Source organism: Glandiceps talaboti, chromosome 8 (genome assembly GCF_964340395.1).
Source record: "Glandiceps talaboti chromosome 8, keGlaTala1.1, whole genome shotgun sequence".
Taxonomy (NCBI): Eukaryota; Metazoa; Hemichordata; class Enteropneusta; family Spengelidae; genus Glandiceps; species Glandiceps talaboti.
The window spans coordinates 3,274,991-3,298,156 of NC_135556.1; the positions used below are offsets into that span (position 1 = coordinate 3,274,991).

General features: G+C 32.5%; 1 protein-coding gene across 1 annotated transcript in view; it reads left to right on the forward strand.

Annotated features, from left to right (window-relative positions):
- Nucleotides 1-23,166, forward strand: part of LOC144438707 (serine/threonine-protein kinase Nek1-like) — a 54,662-nt gene that overhangs the window by 737 nt on the left and 30,759 nt on the right. The window contains exons 2-19 of the mRNA XM_078127853.1: nt 347-382; nt 3,490-3,550; nt 5,188-5,229; nt 6,130-6,269; nt 7,812-7,879; nt 9,030-9,116; nt 10,318-10,497; nt 11,122-11,197; nt 11,460-11,535; nt 11,763-12,203; nt 14,155-14,347; nt 15,326-15,443; nt 17,399-17,500; nt 17,901-17,996; nt 18,697-18,762; nt 19,173-19,268; nt 20,991-21,070; nt 21,564-21,601. Of these exons, the coding sequence (XP_077983979.1) occupies nt 347-382; nt 3,490-3,550; nt 5,188-5,229; nt 6,130-6,269; nt 7,812-7,879; nt 9,030-9,116; nt 10,318-10,497; nt 11,122-11,197; nt 11,460-11,535; nt 11,763-12,203; nt 14,155-14,347; nt 15,326-15,443; nt 17,399-17,500; nt 17,901-17,996; nt 18,697-18,762; nt 19,173-19,268; nt 20,991-21,070; nt 21,564-21,601 (1,996 nt within the window). The remainder of the gene's footprint in view (nt 1-346; nt 383-3,489; nt 3,551-5,187; nt 5,230-6,129; nt 6,270-7,811; nt 7,880-9,029; nt 9,117-10,317; nt 10,498-11,121; nt 11,198-11,459; nt 11,536-11,762; nt 12,204-14,154; nt 14,348-15,325; nt 15,444-17,398; nt 17,501-17,900; nt 17,997-18,696; nt 18,763-19,172; nt 19,269-20,990; nt 21,071-21,563; nt 21,602-23,166) is intronic.

The window sequence follows — 23,166 nt, forward strand, 5'->3', positions numbered from 1 at the left end:
ACGGTATAGCATGGAAGTGTGGGTTATACTTCCATGGTTATACTATAACTAACAAGCTACTAAGAAGCTATATCCATGATACTAGTATTATTAAAGAAGTATAACTTTGCATGTGGTTCATTCATTTGCATCTGTTGCTGTATTGCAGAATTGCCAACAACGAATGTGTCTATTTAAAAACCAAAAAAACATGCCAGACACATACAGTGGCTCATAATACCGCACTGGACTTTTTGGCAATGTTATTCAGTGACAAAGATAGATTGCAGTACACTGTTGAAATCGACCTATTAACGTGCATACTGCATGTAGTTCATAATAACTTATGTTGTTTCTTTTCATTCAGATGGGTAGAAAGGAAAGGGAAGATTCCAAGAAAGAGGTAAATTCACATGTTTGTTGTGTTTACAAACATATACTATAGACACGTTACTTTGGATGTGGTCACCATTTCTACTGAGGTGACATCATGACCAAAAATAAACTTTCCCTTATGTAGCTATTACAATGTAATAGCAATTTGGACACAAGATTTGAACATTCAAATGAAATGTCATAGGTCATATGGCTCCCTGCCAGTTCATTGTTTTCAGATGAGGAATGTCTGTCGGCCATCAAATGGTTCCCTGTCATTTAATTGTTATTCAAATGAGAAATGTCAGCCAACAAATATCCACCTGTCTTCAAATTAATTAATGTCAGACATTGTCATCATTGATACATATGTACTGTATAATTCTGTCATACAATCATAGAATGAATGTAAGGTGAATATGAATTCCATTTGTAAAATTGTTATGTGTTTATTACACACTTATTGCTCCTCAGCTGAGGGCTTTAACACCATTTTTAAAGTTGGAAATGACTATAAGCATTATTTTATAAATAGATGTGGATAATCTATGAATGTTGAAAGAGAGTCTCTCAGTGATAGTTTTAACATTGTAAAACACTTTACTATTTCATCAGTTTTATATTCTCCCTTTGCATTTAATATTTGTGTATTGATTCAGATACATTGTACCTAAATAATATTGTGTAGTGATTCAGATACCTAATATTTTGATTCAGATACTTAATATTTGTGTATTGATTCAGATACCTAAGTATATTGATTCAGATACCTAATATTTGTGTATTGATTCAGATACCTAAGTTTATTGATTCAGACACCTAATATTTGTGTATTGATTCAGATACCTAAGTATATTGATTCAGATACCTAATATTTGTGTATTGATTCAGATACCTAAGTTTATTGATTCAGATACCTAATATTTGTGTATTGATTCAGATACCTAAGTTTATTGATTCAGATACCTAATATTTGTGTATTGATTCAGATACCTAAGTTTATTGATTCAGATACCTAATATTTGTGTATTGATTCAGATACCTAAGTATATTGATTCAGATACCTAATATTTGTGTATTGATTCAGATACCTAAGTATATTGATTCAGATACCTAATATTTGTGTATTGATTCAGATACCTAAGTATATTGATTCAGATACTTAATATTTGTGTATTGATTCAGATACCTAAGTTTATTGATTCAGATACCTAATATTTGTGTATTGATTCAGATACCTAAGTTTATTGATTCAGATACCTAATATTTGTGTAGTGATTCAGATACCTAATAATTGTGTAGTGATTCAGATACCTAATATTTGTGTAGTGATTCAGATACTTAATATTTGTATAGTGATTCAGATACTTAATATTTGTGTAGTGATTCAGATACTTAATATTTGTATAGTGATTCAGATACTTAATATTTGTTTATTGATTCAGATACTTAATATTTGTGTAGTGATTCAGATACCTAAGTTTATTATCAGATACTTAATATTTGTGTAGTGATTCAGATACCTAATATTTGTGTAGTGGTTCAGATACCTAATATTTGTGTAGTGATTCAGATACCTAATATTTGTGTAGTGATTCAGATACTTAATATTTGTGTATTGATTCAGATACCTAATATTTGTGTAGTGATTCAGATACCTAAGTTTATTGATTCAGATACCTAATATTTGTGTATTGATTCAGATACCTAAGTTTATTGATTCAGATACCTAAGTTTATTGATTCAGATACCTAATATTTGTGTAGTGATTCAGATACCTAATATTTGTGTAGTGATTCAGATACCTAATAATTGTGTAGTGATTCAGATACCTAATATTTGTGTAGTGATTCAGATACTTAATATTTGTATAGTGATTCAGATACTTAATATTTGTTTATTGATTCAGATACTTAATATTTGTGTAGTGATTCAGATACCTAAGTTTATTATCAGATACCTAATATTTGTGTATTGATTCAGATACCTAAGTATATTGATTCAGATACCTAATATTTGTGTATTGATTCAGATACCTAAGTATATTGATTCAGATACCTAATATTTGTGTATTGATTCAGATACCTAAGTATATTGATTCAGATACCTAATATTTGTGTATTGATTCAGATACCTAAGTTTATTGATTCAGATACCTAATAATTGTGTAGTGATTCAGATACCTAATATTTGTGTAGTGATTCAGATACTTAATATTTGTATAGTGATTCAGATACTTAATATTTGTTTATTGATTCAGATACTTAATATTTGTGTAGTGATTCAGATACCTAAGTTTATTATCAGATACTTAATATTTGTGTAGTGATTCAGATACCTAATATTTGTGTAGTGATTCAGATACCTAATATTTGTGTAGTGATTCAGATACCTAATATTTGTGTAGTGATTCAGATACTTAATATTTGTGTAGTGATTCAGATACCTAATATTTGTGTAGTGATTCAGATACTTAATATTTGTGTAGTGATTCAGATACTTAATATTTGTGTATTGATTCAGATACTTAATATTTGTGTAGTGATTCAGATACCTAAGTTTATTGATTCAGATACTTGATATTTGTGTAGTGATTCAGATACCTAATATTTGTGTATTGATTCAGATACCTAAGTTTATTGATTCAGATACTTGATATTTGTGTAGTGATTCAGATACCTAATATTTGTGTATTGATTCAGATACCTAATAATTGTGTAGTGATTCAGATACCTAATATTTGTATAGTGATTCAGATACCTAATATTTGTGTATTGATTCAGATACTTAATATTTGTGTAGTGATTCAGATACCTAAGTTTATTGATTCAGATACTTGATATTTGTGTAGTGATTCAGATACCTATTCACTGCCTCATTTATTGGAAATAGCTTGTTATTACATAGTTTCAGTGAGTTCACAAAGATGCTAAGAGTACAAGTATGTAGTTTTATCCATGCTGAACTTACAAACAATACAAGTCTAGTGTAATCTATAGAACTTGACTTAATGCTGGTTAGTGAGAGATAAGTAATGAATATTTTGAAATGCATAATTCTCAGTAAATAATGATGGTAACTATCTAAACCTACATTTTCAGAATGGTAATTACAGTATATGAATTTTCTCACCAGGTATCAGTTCTTGCCAAGATGAGGCATCCTAACATTGTATCATATTTAGAATCATTTGAAGGTAGGTCCAATGATCTTACTGGTTGTTTTGTATTAAGAATATTTCAGTCAACAGTAAAAGGGTTGAAATGTCATTTAATATTTCATTATATTGATATTTGTAGAATGTAGTGTGTAAATACACTTTAGATATCTGAATCCTATCTATGGAGATTGGGGTTCATTTATCATCATAGCACTCAGATGTCATATTATCAATTAAAACCTGTCATAATACACTACTAGTTAATGTATCACAATTTCTTCATGTCAATGCTATAGTATGTTTATGTCATCAAGTATGCAATAAATTATAGCAGTATATTTATATACTGTATATACTGTATCTTTCGTTATAGTTGATTTGATGAACTTTCCAAAAGATCAAGATTTTGAATTTCAGTACCAGCTTGAGTTAAATATTTGAATTCTGAATTGTAGATCATATTCTCTGACATTTTGTTTGATTTAGAAATTATTCTGTTTCTTGCTGTTAAAGTAGCCATATGGGTGACAAAGGGGTATTTTACTATTGTGGATTTTTAATTTATAAAATAACTTTTTACTTTACCACGTTTTTTCCTACTTGAAACTAAATGTAAAATAGCATTGATAAAGTCAATGTTTGTTATTCAATAAATTGCAAAATGCTAAAAACAAGTGTGGTAAAATGTTGTTATTGTATGTACAATAACAATCATTTTACACATGTTTTAATTTTAAAGTTGATTTATCATTAAAAATCCAAAATTAAACCAAATCCTCATCCATTTGGCCACCTTAGATGTAAAAATAGACAATATTCTGTTTATCATTTTTAAAGGTGTAAAATACAATCTTGTTGTTTGAGGTAGAAAACAAAGTTTCTCACTGTTTACATGTAAAATAGGAACAGAATACACAGAACAGAATCCAATTTGTTTTCACTTTGAATTTTAATTCACTACTTTTGATGATATCATTAGTGCTGAGTTCAAATGTCAGTGTAAATAGTTTATAATTTAAACCAACTACACATCTGTTCAATCATAATGAAAAGTAAATTTAAAAAATGTACACATGTATGTTTCAGTTGTATTCGGTTTTCAGACATTTTTAGTCCCTTGAAAATAATGTGAATTTATCATGATTTAAAGAGGACTTTATAATGATTTAAAGATGACTTTATAATGATTTAAAGAGGTAAACATTTAGATTGTTTAGCTTGTCCTCTTGAGACAAAATTGAGACAGAGCCTAATGATAAATTTTCAAATAATTTTTTTTCTTCAAAATTTAGCAGTTACAGATAACAGATATCATTTTCATTAATTAAGTTAACTTTATTGTCGATATTCATACTTTGACTTGTATAAGGTATAAATATCTTCAAATTTTATTATGCCACAAAAGAAAATTAAATTGATAATGTAAGGAAATTTTAGAAAGAAGTGTCCATGAGAGATTTACTTTTAGTATTCAGTGTTTTTGCTAAGGTTGGAGAACCCCGGTAACAGAAAGGGTGGAAGAGGTAAAACTGGCAGTGTTTCCCATAGAATCTATGGTAATTTTGGTGGGGAACTTCAGTAAATTTGACCTACTTATCAATACCACCCTTAAAATCACCACAGAGTACATATATGTAAGCTATTTGTTAATTGAAATACCTTTGAATTGACAGATAGAGGCTCCCTGTATATTGTGATGGAATACTGTGATGGAGGTAAGTCTTATATCATTGTGATGGTGTCATTAGGTACAAGTGACTTCAAGTGTCTATCAGTAAGTACTCTAACACAGAGTATTACATGTAAGTGTTTATTTACGTTGATTACAATAATGAATATTGTTCATTATTGTTTCAGATTCATAGAAATAATGTCACTTCCTTCCGACCACTTCTAGACCTTACATAGTGGACTCTACATGTACTATAATTTAAGCAGAGAGTTCAAGGCAACAGTACCGCTACATTTTGTATATTTTAGTCATATCAAATGCAAGTAACAAAGGAAGGAGTCATTTACCAGGAATGAGCAAGTGATGATACACATCAGGATTAGGGGAGATATTTGCATAGGAAAATGAATCTGTGTTTCAATTACAAGTCACTGTAGAAGTTCAGCCTTGACATCGTTTGAATTGCTTGTAATACCGGGTAAATGTAATTATGTTACCTTGCCAACTGCAATCATGTCATCAGTAATTGTGTTACATACTCAAGTCAACATAGCGAATGTATAAAGTGTTACTAATGTGGTCTGTTCAACATAGCGAATGTATAAAGTGTTACTAATGTGGTCTGTTCAACATAGCGAATGTATAAAGTGTTACTAATGTGGTCTGTTCAACATAGTGAATGTATAAAGTGTTACTAATGTGGTCTGTTCAACATAGTGAATGTATAAAGTGTTAGTCTATTCAAAAAAATGTTTTGTGATATTTTATAGTTGACATCAATTAAGTTCAGGGTCTGTTTTTACTCCTTTGTGGTGAACATTCAAATGTTTGTCAGCCCAGGACATTTGTGTCCTCAGCAACGAGTAATCTAAAATAAATCTGTTGTATTGTGTTTTGTTATTTAATTAAAATGACTGAATTGTTTCATTTGTGTGTATAACAGGTGACCTGTACAAAAGTATTAACCGTCAACGAGGTATTTTATTTGAGGAAGACAAGGTTTTAGACTGGTTTGTACAGATTTGCCTGGCACTCAAACATGTACATGACAGGAAGATATTACACAGAGACATTAAATCATCGGTAAGTTTGTCTTAGTTACTTTAAAGTGGCAAAAGCTTTCATAAGCTTTTTACTCAAGTGAAAATACTTGCAAAAATATTCAAATAAATGATTCTAGTGTAATGTTAATGTCAATGTAGGCCTTCTATGACATTACAATATTTTGTTCTGGCATTGTTAGAGCTGTTGATTGCTTAGTAGACTTCCTGTACATTTTGTGATACATATATAAATGTTATTTGCCAATATTTTTCTTCTTTCAACCAAGGAAAATATGAGTGACCTAAGGGTTCTTTGTCACTACAAGTTGATAGAGAAGTTGGTCACGAGTATTTTCCGGTTGAATGAAGAATAATATTGGAGAATAATATAATTATATCAGCGCCAGTAATATCAAAGTAAAATATTTGAGAATAACATGATTATACCAGTGCCAGTAATATTAAAGTAAAATATTGGAGAATAACATAATTATACCAGTGCCAGTAATATCATAGTAAAATTTTGGGAAAGTAATGGTAATTTTGAACGTTTTGACTCTGATTTTGAACACAGAAAAACCAGTGATGTAGACATGCGTTGTCATGATGTAGAACGACTAGAGTATATATTCCATATTTTTTGTTCAGGGTATGGTATAAAATAAATGATGTTATTGAATCGTTTGTAAAGTTATATCTTCATAGCAAGTTTGACTTCAGTTATTAACCCTTTGAACCCTAAGCTCCCCAGCGTAACGTGACGTATACCCTGAGCTCCCCAGGGTAACTGTTCCGAAATATCATATTCTTCCTGAAATCATATTTGTCTGCCCGTATATATTTTTTTAGGTGTAAACATGAATAAATGATAAATAAATGATAAAAACTGACTGTCCAACCTATAGGGGAGGGAAAAATGTTCTCCTTTGAGCTCCAGTATGTCCCCTTCCATTGCCACACCCCCTGCCACGCCCACCTCCCCTACCACGACCCCCTCCCTCTGCCACACCCTCTGCCAACAGGTGCTAGGTCTAAATTATCATCGTCTGAAACATTTGAAGTAGCTGAATCAACGTGGCAGAAATCGCCGTTTACACTAGAATGCTCACTTGATAAATCACTATCATGGCCATAATTGTTACCGTGCACATTTTCCTCATCCGAACTCAACACATCTTGCAGCACTTGAGCATTTGTAATACATCTACGAGGCATTTTTGAAGAGCGAGGTCCGATAAAGTAATACACAGCGACGTTAACAATGGCGGCACTGTACGTCATCACTATGTTTGGATGCCAAACACGTGTAGTAACGGGCTGTTTGATTGGCTGTTATATTGCTAGGCGATACGGCCGGTATACCGGCCTTTCGGATATAAAGTCAAACTCCAATAGGCCGGTATACCGGCCTTTAGGGTGCAAAGGGTTAATTGCAAGTGATGGCTAAGTATACATCAGTAAGTAGAATGGCAAAATCTTCAAGTAATTAGACATTTAAATTATTTTCAGACATAAATGTACTGTTTATGTAGGCACTCTACATGTACATGTAAGTTTACTCATTGAATGTATTTATTTACAGAACATATTTTTGACGAGAAGAGGAATGATAAAGCTGGGTGATTTTGGAATAGCAAAAGTATTGAACAGGTCAGTAGAAATTCTATCACTGTACACTGTTAGTGAAGTTATAGTCTTTGTTATTCATAAAGTGAAATGAATAATAATATCAAATCATATTCATGTGTGGTTGTCATCAGAACAAGTTCAACGACACTTCAGGAAGCTATCAAAACAGTCACTTGACTTAAAGGATAAAATTGCAATTTAATACTTTTTGAGTTATTTTAGTTGTTTGTAAAAAAAACCTTTGAAGTACTCAGGTAGCTAGAAATCTGTACTGTAACATTAAGAAATACTATCTTAGATTTCAGAGAAATGAAATGAAATGAAATGATTCACTGAATTGAAAACATTGAAGAATTGATTTCTTTTGCCATTCATTTAAAGCTGCTCTAGCTGTAACTGGAGTACTATTTTTTAGATCAAACAACCAATAATATTATATTGACTGAAAAGTGTTAAAATACTGTTAATTAGACATTGTACACATTAATTAGGGTCGATTTGTATCCATACCATGATACATAGTACGGCAACAGAATGAAAGTATGATTGCATTTGTGTCACTGATTTTTTGGTGCAAACCCACAAATCAATTTGATGTTATTTATTGTACCATACTACAAATGTATGTGTACAGCTACACAAAATTATTTACTCATAGGTGATTCCATGCTGTTCAGGGTTTACAATATTATGACGAAGTCATTACATGTAAGAAAAGAGTTTCAAAAAGTGTTCGAGTTGCAGCTAGTGTACCTTTAACAACATTACTTTTTGCTTGAGAACAATCATGCAATGTCATACATACTGTACATTTGTAATGACAGACATTTTGTGTTTTGCTTGAGAACAATCATGCAATGTCATACATACTGTACATGTGTAATGACAGACATTTTGTGTTTTGCTTGAGAACAATCATGCAATGTCATACATACTGTACATGTGTAATGACAGACATTTTGTGTTTTGCTTGAGAACAATCATGCAATGTCATACATACTGTACATGTGTAATGACAGACATTTTGTGTTTTGCTTGAGAACAATCATGCAATGTCATACATACTGTACATGTGTAATGACAGACATTTTGTGTTTTGCTTGAGAACAATCATGCAATGTCATACATACTGTACATGTGTAATAACAGACATTTTATGTTTTGCTTGCAGTACTGTTGAGCTTGCACGGACATGTATAGGTACTCCTTACTACCTATCTCCTGAAATGTGTGAAAATAAGCCATATAATAATAAAAGGTAAGTTGAAATATTTACTTTGCCAATGATTTGCTGTTCAGTTGTCTTTCATGATCAATCTCATGAATAAAGTTCCTATTGATAGAGCCCCCAATAGTTTTAATTAGGTTGGCCACTTTTACCAAATTTAACCAGTTAAAAAGTCAAACAATGCTAAAAACAGTTCAGTCTTCATGAATAAATTAAAGTCCCATACCTGATTAGAATTAAAAGTGGGTGAGAAAAACAGGTGTCTGGGAGATCTATAGAAAAAGTTTGTCTGCAACAAAAAGTGATCCAGGTCATTCTACACGTATCTAATGCTCCAAGATCCATTGATATGAGAGAGCTGTAATGTGAAAACACATGGGGTTCAAAGATTAAGTTAGCTGAAATTGATGTAATTTATTCAGTTGATACTACATTGTTGCTGTAAATAAACACTATGACATTATCCCTTCTCTATCACAGTGTTTGTCTTCAGCCATCCTGCAATTCACTTTCCTTATCTTTAAATTGAATGAGTATTTGTTCACATACATGCTTGACTAATTTTATCTTATTCACCTGTGTATCCCGTTTTTAACCCCTCTGCTGAACTGCAGTGAACCACTTGATTAGCCAGCCAGGCTTTCTTGTTTGTCTGTCTGACATGGCTGTTGTAGCTGTAGTGAATCACTTGATTAGCCAGCCAGGCTTTCTTGTTAGTCTGCCTGGTATGACTACTGTAGCTGTAGTGAATCACTTGATTAGCCAGCCAGGCTTTCTTGTTAGTCTGTCTGACATGGCTATTGTAGCTGTAGTGAATCACTTGATTAGCCAGCCAGGCTTTCTTGTTAGTCTGTCTGGTATGACTACTGTAGCTGTAATGAATCACTTGATTAGCCAGCCAGGCTTTCTTGTTAGTCTGCCTGGTATGACTACTGTAGCTGTAGTGAATCACTTGATTAGCCAGCAGGCTTTCTTGTTAGTCTGCCTGACATGACTGTTGTAGCTGTAGTGAACCACTTGATTAGCCAGCCAGGCTTTCTTGTTAGTCTGTCTGACATGGCTATTGTAGCTGCAGTGAACCACTTGATTAGCCAGCCAGGCTTTCTTGTTAGTCTGTCTGGTATGACTACTGGTTCACATTTGCATTTTATGAATAAAAAAACCTGAATCATTTAGTGCAAAAGAAATGTACTAATTTTTTGCTATGAACTGTTTTATTGTTATTTTCCAGTGATATATGGGCATTAGGATGTGTGCTATATGAATTATGCACACTGAAACATGCATTTGAAGCTGGGAACATGAAGAATTTAGTCTTAAAAATCATTCGGGGTTCATACCCACCAGTATCACCCAAATACAGCTATGAACTAAGGAATCTGTTGGCACAGTTGTTTAAACGAACAGCCAGGTATGTTGATTCTCCAACATCAGACAGATTTCTAAATTTCTAGAAATGTTGTTAACAGTATTTTTTCTTTTTAATGATTTCAAGTAACATTGTGTACATGAACAGGTGTCAGTGTTTTAGGTAAGATTTCAGAACCCAGGTAACAAGGGCAGAAATCTGGTTAACCTTGCATAGATTTCCATACTTTGTAGTCTTGTAGGTAACTATGACTAAAATATGTGTAGAACTCAGTTAGATTTACCAAACCCACTGGTAGGTAACTATGACTAAAATATGTGTAGAACTCAGGTAGATTTATCAAACCCACAGGTAGGCAACTATGACTAAAATATGTGTAGAACTCAGGTAGATTTATCAAACCCACAGGTACATGTAGGTAACTATGACTAAAATATGTGTAGAACTCAGGTAGATTTATCAAACCCACAGGTACATGTAGGTAACTATGACTAAAATATGTGTAGAACTCAGGTAGATTTACCTGGGAATCTTATACATTACCTGGGAAACTCTTTAAGATTGTTCCTTGTTTTTTGACCTTTTTTTTCTCAATTCAAGTCTATATCTCTAATTTTTTAAGTCATTTGGCCAATCTGACTTATTGTTGATACTATTTTATTCCAGGGATCGTCCATCTGTTAACACAGTATTGAAGAAACCATTTTTACAGAAAAGAATAGAACAATTCTTATCAAATGCAGTAAGTTGAAAATACTTCTATCTTTTGAGACACTTCTCTTGGATTCATTTGGAGGGAATTAGCAGTAATAGGATCAGAGTTTGCATCTGAAATGAAAAATCTTTATTTTATCTGTGGAGCCTTGTATTCTGACTTAGCTTGACTTGAACAGATTTTATTCTTTCATAGATATTTAACTTTTATTAATCTGAATCATTCTTTGTGTATTAAATGATCAGTAAATGCCCATAATTGTGATAACTCTTTTTTTTTTTTTACACAGCAATTGGCCGATGAGTTTAGTCACACAGTTTTACATAGAAACCGTCCAGCTTTGGCAGTAAGGCCACCAGTGCAGGGTGAGCAATATGACACTTGATTTCTTGTTATTGTTTGTTACGGAAATGGCTGACCCAGTCATATCAACTTTAAGTTTATGTATATAGGTAACAATTATGACTAAGCAAGTTCAATCAGTTAATCAATTAATCAATGTATGGAATGCTAGTATCAAGTATGAAGTAAAGTTCAGTGGTATACTATTATACAGATTATATCAAATCTTATTTGATGTGTTTACCCACAGCTGTAGCAAAGAGGCCAGCAGCACCTGTCAACCCAGTACGAATAAGTGATCCAGCAGCCAAGTATGGAGTTTCAGTGGCAAAGAAACCCCCGTCTGCCAATAGGGGACCGGTCAAAAGGTCAGCAGATAGACCTAGACCCAAACAACAAGTGCCAAGTGATGGCAAAGAACTGGAAAGAAAGAAGAAGGAATTGATTGAAAAGGAAAACATACGACGTGAGAGGGAGAGACAAATGAGACTTGGTCATCAACAGTTGATGGAGAAACAAAGAATGGCCAGAATACAAAAAGCTAGACAGGAAGGATGGCGGAATCTACTGGATTCTGGAAGTTCTGGTGGTTCAGGGGGTGGCGGAGGAGGTGGAGGGTCTTCGGCTAGTAATAACAGTGATAATAATAAACCATATGCAATTCCAAAACCAGATATAAATAAGGTGAGAAATTGATGATAAATTTCAATTTTATAGAATTATTACATCATACATGTATGTAAGCTGTACTACTGCTATTAGATGTACATCATACATAAGTTGTACTACTGCTATTAGATGTACATAATACATATATGTAAGCTGTACTACTGCTATTAGATGTACATCATACATATATGTAAACTGTACTACTGCTATTAGATGTACATCATACATATATGTAAGCTGTACTACTGCTATTAGATGTACATCATACATGTATGTAAACTGTACTACTGCTATTAGATGTACATCATACATGTATGTAAGCTGTACTACTGCTATTAGATGTACATCATACATGTATGTAAGCTGTACTACTGCTATTAGATGTACATCATACATATATGTAAGCTGTACTACTGCTATTAGATGTACATCATACATATATGTAAACTGTACTACTGCTATTAGATGTACATCATACATATATGTAAACTGTACTACTGCTATTAGATGTACATCATACATATATGTAAACTGTACTACTGCTATTAGATGTACATCATACATGTATGTAAGCTGTACTACTGCTATTAGATGTACATCATACATGTATGTAAGCTGTACTACTGCTATTAGATGTACATAATACATATATGTAAGCTGTACTACTGCTATTAGATGTACATCATACATATATGTAAACTGTACTACTGCTATTAGATGTACATCATACATATATGTAAGCTGTACTACTGCTATTAGATGTACATCATACATATATGTAAGCTGTACTACTGCTATTAGATGTACATCATACATGTAAACTGTACTACTGCTATTAGATGTACATCATACATATATGTAAACTGTACTACTGCTATTAGATGTACATCATACATATATGTAAGCTGTACTACTGCTATTAGATGTACATCATACATGTAAACTGTACTACTGCTATTAGATGTACATCATACATATATGTAAGCTGTACTACTGCTATTAGATGTACATCATACATGTAAACTGTACTACTGCTATTAGATGTACATCATACATGTAAACTGTACTACTGCTATTAGATGTACATCACACATATATGTAAGCTGTACTACTGCTATTAGATGTACATAATACTAGTACATGTATGTAAACTGTACTACTGCTATTAGATGTACACAATACATATATGTAAGCTGTACTACTGCTATTAGATGTACATCATACATGTATGTAAGCTGTACTACTGCTATTAGATGGAAATTAATAGAGTTAAAGTATGTTGTAGTCACAAGTGAATAGTTTACATTTACAGACCATGATATAATCTTGTAGAGAAATCTATACTTGTAAGTGAACAATTTACATATAACAAGGTTTAAACTTTGATATCTCCTTAATAAAGCTTAGCATGTTAAACAATAGTGATGTAAACTCAATTCACATATGTATCTGTCTTAGCACAAATACTGTATGAATAATCACATATTGTTTCTGATGTGAAACAAAATTTACCTAAAATAATCATATAATTGCTGTAAATTCAATGAATTAAGATAAAAAAGGTAATATGTTCATTTTTCTCCACATGGGCTAGTACTGGTACATCTCATTGCTAGGGGTCATTGTTTTTGTAAGCAAAGTGTTTCTATGTAGTATGTTCTCAGTGTACTGTATTTTGTCAAAATATTAGGTATTTGAAGAGAGAATGCTGAATAATTAATTCATTATGTGATCATTTCCAATTTACCATTCCGATGTAACTATATTGTACTGTTCTGTATACATACAGTGTGGTTGCTAAATTTGAGAACCTTGGGAACGTAACTAAGGAATTGGAGTAAATTTTAGTACTTACCACACCTTAGTAATTAAAAACAGAATCTGTACATTTGAATACAGTAACATTCTCATGTCATATCACCAAGTCATTTCAGTGTGTGTTTATTATCATTTCATTGCTATGGTAAACTTACAGTATGATAGAGGTAACTATGAACATTACCACCGCCACCTGGATGATTTACAGAAAGCTAAAAATGGCAGAGGAGCTAAGAATGATGACCCAGTACAAGCCTGGCCTGACAGAGATGCTGTGAAAAGACAGATTCAGCAAAGACCAGTGTCAGCCAGTGCTGCAAGTGCTGCTAGGAAAGCTGAAGCTGACAGGTTTGTGTACTGAATACATGTACATGTACGATGAGTTTGAAGTGGTCATATGGATGTATAATGGGTGTCTATTTTGGAATTTTTATTTGATAAAACAACTTTACAATGTTTTAATTACTTGTAAGAACAATGTGAAACAAGATAAACCAAGTTCTTATTTGTAACTCAAAACACAGCAAAAAAAAAAAAAAAAAGTGTGTGGAAAGTTTGTTATTATACAGGAAGTGATTTGTAAAGAAACTTTTAAAACATTTTGTAGTGTTTTGTAATTGTTTAGTGACAAACATAGGCTTAGTTTGTGTTGTTTCACATTGTCTTTTTTTTTTGTAAAAGTACAAATGTAACTAATCTTTTGTCAAGTAAAAATCCAAAATAAATACCTATTCCTCATCCATATTGCCATTTAAAACTTAAAGGGACATGGGTGAACTTGAGACACTCTTTTTATTTACCTACTAAATACATCATTATTTATCTAGTAGTAGTAGTACGTATAGTCATGTTGATTTGTACATTGATAAAATCAGTAAAAAATTCCCATAGTGTTTACAGGTTGTACATACATACATACATACATACATACATACATGTACATGTATGATCTGATGTCATTGACAAATTCCGGATATGCCCAAAAATTGTGTCAACGAATCAGTAAATTTGGTTTGCCTGACAGCTACAAGCTATCTGATAGTTACTGGCCTTGATTTAACATGACTTATTTGTATATGAAACTGTACAAAAATAACACAGAAAAATGTTCAGATGTAGCCAGTGTCCCTTTAATCTTTGACAAGTGATCTTGGCAAGAATTTAGCTTTGTAGATGACATGCACAATACATACTAAAATGACTAAATATAGTTTACTTACATGATGACTTTATTTAGAATGTAGATACTGTGATACATTATGCTAGATACATTAGATTTATCTGTAGTCTGTCTTCATATCACCTCATATCTCATTTTATTCACAGTGTGATGGGTGCTGCAGCAGCTGATAGAGCAAGATTAGTAGAAGACTTCCTGCAGAGGAAGAGACAAGCTGCTGTTAACAAAGCTAGAGTGGGAGCCCAGCTTGGATGGGCAGCACCAGTGAGTACTTGATAGCTAAATATGACGGCTACTTATACTGTAGGAGTTTATGAGTTGTAAAAAAGAGGTTGAGAGGTAAACATGACAGTTACCAGCTCATTGCCACTCCATAATGGGAGTTGTATAGTCTGTACAACGTCAGCAGTCTGGATGTACTTGATACATAGACACTGTCATGATGTGTTACACACTGTTAGTTGGATATCTAATTGCTCTGTAAACATTTCATACTTTCATTTACAAAAACTTGTTCCATATTCGATTGGAAATACCATGTAATGTTATTCATTTATTTCTCTAAAACTATGAACAATATTGGAACAACAAACATGTTTGAATAAAGCGAACGAAAAATGCTAAGTGTCAAACTGTCCATGCTTGGTACGCGGCCGTCTGTATGTTAACATACACATGGTGACATTAAAAAGTATTCCTCATTTTTCCCCATTGTCCAATCTTCATGTATAATACATCATTGGAAAGATTACCTTCCACACTACATGTATTACCTTACAAAAAATGTCTATTTGAAGGCAAAAATACATCGAGAAATGATGATCAAATGACAAAAATCAAAGGAATATTCTGTATACGGCTAGTATATTTGATTGCATATAAGTCCAAGGTATACCTCTAGAGCTACGAAACTAGGCAGATGTGAACCCATGGTAGAACCTTTTTCATGCCAAGTTCGTTACTTTTGTATTATCTCATTAATATTTATATGGTCGGAAAATCTCCAACTTTGAAGATATTTTATACTCCCAGTATGGATATAATAAGCTGGTTACTGTTATTGTAGGAATTTATGAGTTTGAAAACATTGTATCGATTCATACAGGGATCTCCATGATATACTGTGTCAGAATGATACATTTTATCAATGCATACTGGGATCTCCATGATATAGTGTGTCAGAATGATACATTGTATCAATGCATACTGGGATCTCCATGATATAGTGTGTCAGAATGATACATGTATCATATACAGCTACTTGCTTGAAAGTACAATGACTTTCCCCAATGAAAAATTAAATTTGAAGTTTTGTCCAAGTCTTTCACAGTGGGTGCTCTAATACATGTAGCAAGGTTTTTTATGATGAATATGCAAGATGTGATCATTGTACTTTAGATTTTATGTCTGTGCAGATAATATGATAGTTCGTAGGTAAATTGCACCTCGCACACATCAGATACAGGAACATGTACACGCATGTATGTCCACACGTGCATGTGTATGCACAGAAACAATGACAGACAGACACAATGACATAGGATAGGTGCAATGTATAGATAATGACAGAGACAGAGATACACAATGACATAGGACAGGTCCAATGTACAGATAATGAAAGAGACAGAGAGACACAGTGATATAGGATAGGTCCAATGTACAGATAATGACAGAGACAGAGAGACACAGTGATATAGGATAGGTCCAATGTACAGATAATGACAGAGACAGAGAGACACAGTGATATAGGATAGGTGCAATGTATAGATAATGACAGAGACAGAGAGACACAGTGATATAGGATAGGTGCAATGTACAGATAATGACAGAGACAGAGAGACACAGTGATATAGGATAGGTGCAATGTATAGATAATGACAGAGACAGAGACACAGTGATATAGGATAGGTGCAATGTACAGATAATGACAGAGACAGAGAGACACACTGATATAGGATAGGTGCAATGTATAGATAATGACAGAGACAGAGAGACACAATGACATAGGATAGGTGCAATGTATAGATAATGACAGAGACAGAGAGACACAATGACATAGGATAGGTGCAATGTATAGATAATGACAGAGACAGAGAGACACAATGACATAGGATAGGTGCAATGTATAGATAATGACAGCAATTGATAAAAAAGAAAACTTGGATTATTTGGAGTTTTTAAAGAAAATAAAGGTTGATATTTGGACTTTTAATTTGTAGACTCCTATATCAGATCAACCTCCACCAAAGAAAGCACATATAGCAGCAGCAGGAGGAGGAGGAGGAGATAATAACATGAAGGGCAGAGACTATGCTGAAAGGGTAAGTGTCTTGATTTTGATGATGACTTGCAGTCATAATAACTGCAATGACAAGTGTGTATAATAGCAATTATTTGTAACATGGTGTATTTTGTATTTGTCAGCAAGGTTACTAGTAACAGGTGTCCTTGATGTACAAACTGCCAAATTGTTTACTCTCTAAAAGTATTATCTACTACTACACTATGAGTCAAGCCTAGACTGAAGGGTTCTTTATTGTGTACACCCTAATAATCACTTGTTAGTGTTTAGCTATCAGTTAACAGGATACACCAACAATAACAAATCATTTACTCTAGGTCAGGCCAGTCATCCAAGAACCAATACTGTCATATCCAGTCTTACTTACCTTTGACCTTTAGAAAGTGATTTGTAAATTGTATCTTTTTATCTTTATTAAGGAATATTTGTCAAGACTGAGACAAATCAGACTACAGAATTTCAATGAAAGAAGACAGATTGAAGAGCAGAAGGCAAGAGCTGGACTAGGTGTTAGGGTAAGTATTTAATACTTGTTTCTCAGAAGGCAAGAGCTGGACTAGGTGTTAGGGTAGGTATTTAATACTTGTTTCTCAGAAGGCAAGAGCTGGACTAGGTGTTAGGGTAGGTATTTAATACTTGTTTCTCAGAAGGCAAGAGCTGGACTAGGTGTTAGGGTAGGTATTTAATACTTGTTTCTCAGAAGGCAAGAGGTGGACTAGGTGTTAGGGTAGGTATTTAATACTTGTTTCTCAGAAGGCAAGAGCTGGACTAGGTGTTAGGGTAGGTATTTAATACATGTTTCTCTGTATTATGTTAGTTACTGATAAAATACCATATTTCATTTTGTTTTTCATCTAAATTTTAGTTTGTTCTTGTTCTTGACATAGTCAGTATGTTGAGAAACAAACACAATCAGACTTTTTACAGTATGAATTAGAAATGTGTAAATAAACCATGGGTCTGTTCCAGGTTTTCAATGTATGCAGTTTTATTGAGTTGACATCATTGACTGCTTAAGTTTACCTAATATAGGGGAATACAAATATAGCTGGTAATGTCATAAATGTATTTAACAATGTTTTGTAACACAAAATTCTATCCATGCATACTCCTTACCATTGTAAGGACACAAACTTCTAACCATACATACACCTTACCATTGTAAGGACACAAACTTCTAACCATACATTGTACATACTCCTTTCAATTGCACAGAAAAGTATTGAGGGTGATCCTAATCGTCATCCTGATGCAAGGAAGAAGAAGATTGAAGCATTGAGAGTAAGTTTACTATGTCTTGGTCTCTTGTACATTTCATATCCGTTCTCTTTTGATACAGCTCTTTCTCCATGCTATCAAATGCTTCTTAATGTACTCCATATCTTTCTCAGATCAAATTTGTCATAGCATAACATTTATGAATGTCAATCCACTGGTGTTCATTGCTTTCTACTGTACATACATGTATGTATGTGAACCAATACCTATGATTGTATTGTTCACATGTGAAAACAATAGCCAGTGTAGTTATTATGTCAACATATACATCATATCTGACAACCTCTCACCATCAGGAAACATGTCTTTGTCCCTTTCTTGTTGTGAATTCTGTCCAACCACTATGAGCCGATGTATTCTCATTTGTTTTGTAATCAAAGTTAACGAATGTCTTCCGCTTTACTCTATTCCAGGCCCAAGCAGATGAGAGGGCAGCAAGACTTAAAGAAGATTTAGAAAGGAAAAGAAGGGAAGCTTATGAGAAAGAAAGGAAAGCCTGGGAAGACCATGTAAGTTGACTTCCATGCTATTAAAGTACATTAAACATCCTAGTAATGTATATGTACACTATCTATAAAAGTAGTTGATATATACCAGTACTTGTATCTCATATAATATACTACACTATCTATAAAAGTAGTTGATATATACCAGTACTTGTATCTCATATAATATGCTACACTATCTATAAAAGTAGTTGATATATACCAGTACTTGTATCTCATATAATATACTACACTATCTATAAAAGTAGTTGATATATACCAGTACTTGTATCTCATATAATATACTACACTATCTATAAAAGTAGTTGATATATACCAGTACTTGTATCTCATATAATATGCTACACTATCTATAAAAGTAGTTGATATATACCAGTACTTGTATCTCATATAATATACTACACTATCTATAAAAGTAGTTGATATATACCAGTACTTGTATCTCATATAATATACTACACTATCTATAAAAGTAGTTGATATATACCAGTACTTGTATCTCATATAATATGCTACACTATCTATAAAAGTAGTTGATATATACCAGTACTTGTATCTCATATAATATGCTATAATATTTATAAAAGTAGTTGATATATACCAGTACTTGTATCTCATATAATATGCTACACTATCTATAAAAGTAGTTGATATATACCAGTACTTGTATCTCATATAATACGCTACACTATCTATAAAACTAGTTGATATATACCAGTACTTGTATCTCATATAATATGCTACACTATCTATAAAAGTAGTTGATATATACCAGTACTTGTATCTCATATAATACGCTACACTATCTATAAAACTAGTTGATATATACCAGTACTTGTATCTCATATAATATACTACACTATCTATAAAAGTAGTTGATATATACCAGTACTTGTATCTCATATAATATGCTACACTATCTATAAAAGTAGTTGATATATACCAGTACTTGTATCTCATATAATATGCTACACTATCTATAAAAGTAGTTGATATATACCAGTACTTGTATCTCATATAATATGCTATAATATCTATAAAAGTAGTTGATATATACCAGTACTTGTATCTCATATATCTATAAAAGTAGTTGATATATACCAGTACTTATATCTCATATAATATGCTACACTATCTATAAAAGTAGTTGATATATACCAGTACTTATATCTCATATAATACGCTACACTATCTATAAAAGTAGTTGATATATACCAGTACTTATATCTCATATAATATGCTACACTATCTATAAAAGTAGTTGATATATACCAGTACTTATATCTCATATAATACGCTACACTATCTATAAAAGTAGTTGATATATACCAGTACTTATATCTCATATAATACGCTACACTATCTATAAAAGTAGTTGATATATACCAGTACTTGTATCTCATGTAATATGCTTACATACATTATTGTGGAAGATGAAGGGAAAATTGTGTTGCCTGGTTGAATTTATTAGTATTAGAGTAGGACAGAACACAAATATTAAAAACATAATTACATGATATTTGCCTCCCAGTGAAACTTTGATTAATATTAAATGTACTAAAGCAACTAATGATAACCCTATCCCCCTTCTCTCCTTTTCTTTTCTTTTCTTTGATTTTGATTTGATTTGATTTGATTTTGATTTGATTTGATTTGATTTGATTTGATTTGATTTGATTTGATTTGATTTGCCTGTGTTAGCATCATAGTAATTTCTCTCCCCAGCTGGCCAAGAAAGGAGGAAAGGCGCCACCACCAAAAGCAGACCGACCTAGACCTGTTGAGAAACCAGTAGTTGCAAGGAAGTAAGACAACAGTCCATTATTAACTAACCATTTCTGTGTTATGTAATATACTGTTCCTGTTTCACTTGTGTAAATTTGACATCTATATAAAATGAATGACGATAAAATGAATGAGGTAAATTATTAGCCCTCCCAACAGATGGGGAGTGGGGGGGGGGGGGGGGTACTACCAAGAGTCCCATGTATCATCTCTACGTGCATGTGTCCGTGTGCACCTGTATCCAAAACATGCATAGGCCAATTTCAACGCTGGCCTTCAACAAATGTCACTTGCTATAGTTGTCAGTTTCAAGGTACTGTATTTTTATTTGAAAACCATAAAATTATAGTGAAGTGTCTTGGGAACTGGATGGATTATACCAACTATACCTTTAGCAAACACACTGATTCTTTTATACCTTGTATACTTGAGTATATAATTATATTTTATATTTTTTTTAACAACTTCATGACATGATTTTAGTAAAATTGCATTTCAAATATCTGTTCACAGGCCAATTAATATTACACCGAGAGGACCAGCAGCTCCAGGTCAGTTTCATGTCAAAGGTCAAACATCAATGTAGTTTGTTTAAAGGGGAATGCCAGTCCAGGAAATAAAGTCATTTTCATAAACTATGGGTTCTGGAAAGTCATTTCATGATTTTACATCACCTACAATTACTTGCAATTTCAGAGAAACATCAGGTTGATCTTGTGCCTTTATAGGATACCTTTGCTGTGGGACATTGCATCATGGGAACCAGCATATATAAAGTTTCAAGTTGTTCACTGAATATTCATGAGAGATGTTTTACACTGAAGGGCAGCTTGAATATATTATTTCTGCTGACTCCCATGATGCAACACCCCATAGCTACCATAGATACCCTATAAAGGTGCAAGATCAAATTGATGTTTCCCTGAAATCACAAGTAATTGTATGTGATGTAAAATCATGCAGTGAATCTCCAGAACCCATAGTTTATGAAAATGTCTGTATTTCCTGGAGTGGTGGTCCCCTTTAAGTTCAACTGACTATGACAGTTACCATGACTACACTAATTTGTGAAACAATCTACAAACTTACCAATACATATACATTGTAATTTGTGCTACTATATATACTCTTTGCTTTACTAAAGTTTGAGAATATAGATAAAACCTGTATAGATTCCTATACAATATTGACAGTCTGAGTGTTTGACTAAAGTTTGAGAATATAGATAAACCTGTATAGATTTCTATACAATATTGACAGTTTGACTAAAGTTTGAGAATATAGATAAAACCTGTATAGATTCCTATACAATATTGACAGTGTTTGACCAAAGTTTGAGAATATAGATAAAACCTTTGTACAATATTGACAGTGTTTGACTAAAGTTTGAGAATATAGATAAACCTGTATAGATTCCTGTACAATATTGACAGTGTTTGACTAAAGTTTGAGAATATAGATAAACCTGTATAGATTTCTATACAATATTGACAGTGTTTGACTAAAGTTTGAGAATATAGATAAAACCTGTATAGATTCCTATACAATATTGACAGTCTGAGTGTTTGACTAAAGTTTGAGAATATAGATAAACCTGTATAGATTTCTATACAATATTGACAGTGTTTGACTAAAGTTTGAGAATATAGATAAAACCCGTATAGATTCCTATACAATATTGACAGTGTTTGACCAAAGTTTGAGAATATAGATAAAACCTTTGTACAATATTGACAGTGTTTGACTAAAGTTTGAGAATATAGATAAACCTGTATAGATTCCTGTACAATATTGACAGTGTTTGACTAAAGTTTGAGAATATAGATAAACCTGTATAGATTTCTATACAATATTGACAGTGTTTGACTAAAGTTTGAGAATATAGATAAAACCCGTATAGATTCCTGTACAATATTGACAGTGTTTGACTAAAGTTTGAGAATATAATTAAACCCGTATAGATTTGTGTACAATATTGACAGTGTTTGACTAAAGTTTGAGAATATAGATAAACCTGTATAGATTTCTATACAATATTGACAGTGTTTGACTAAAGTTTGAGAATATAGATAAACCTGTATAGATTCCTGTACAATATTGACAGTGTTTGACTAAA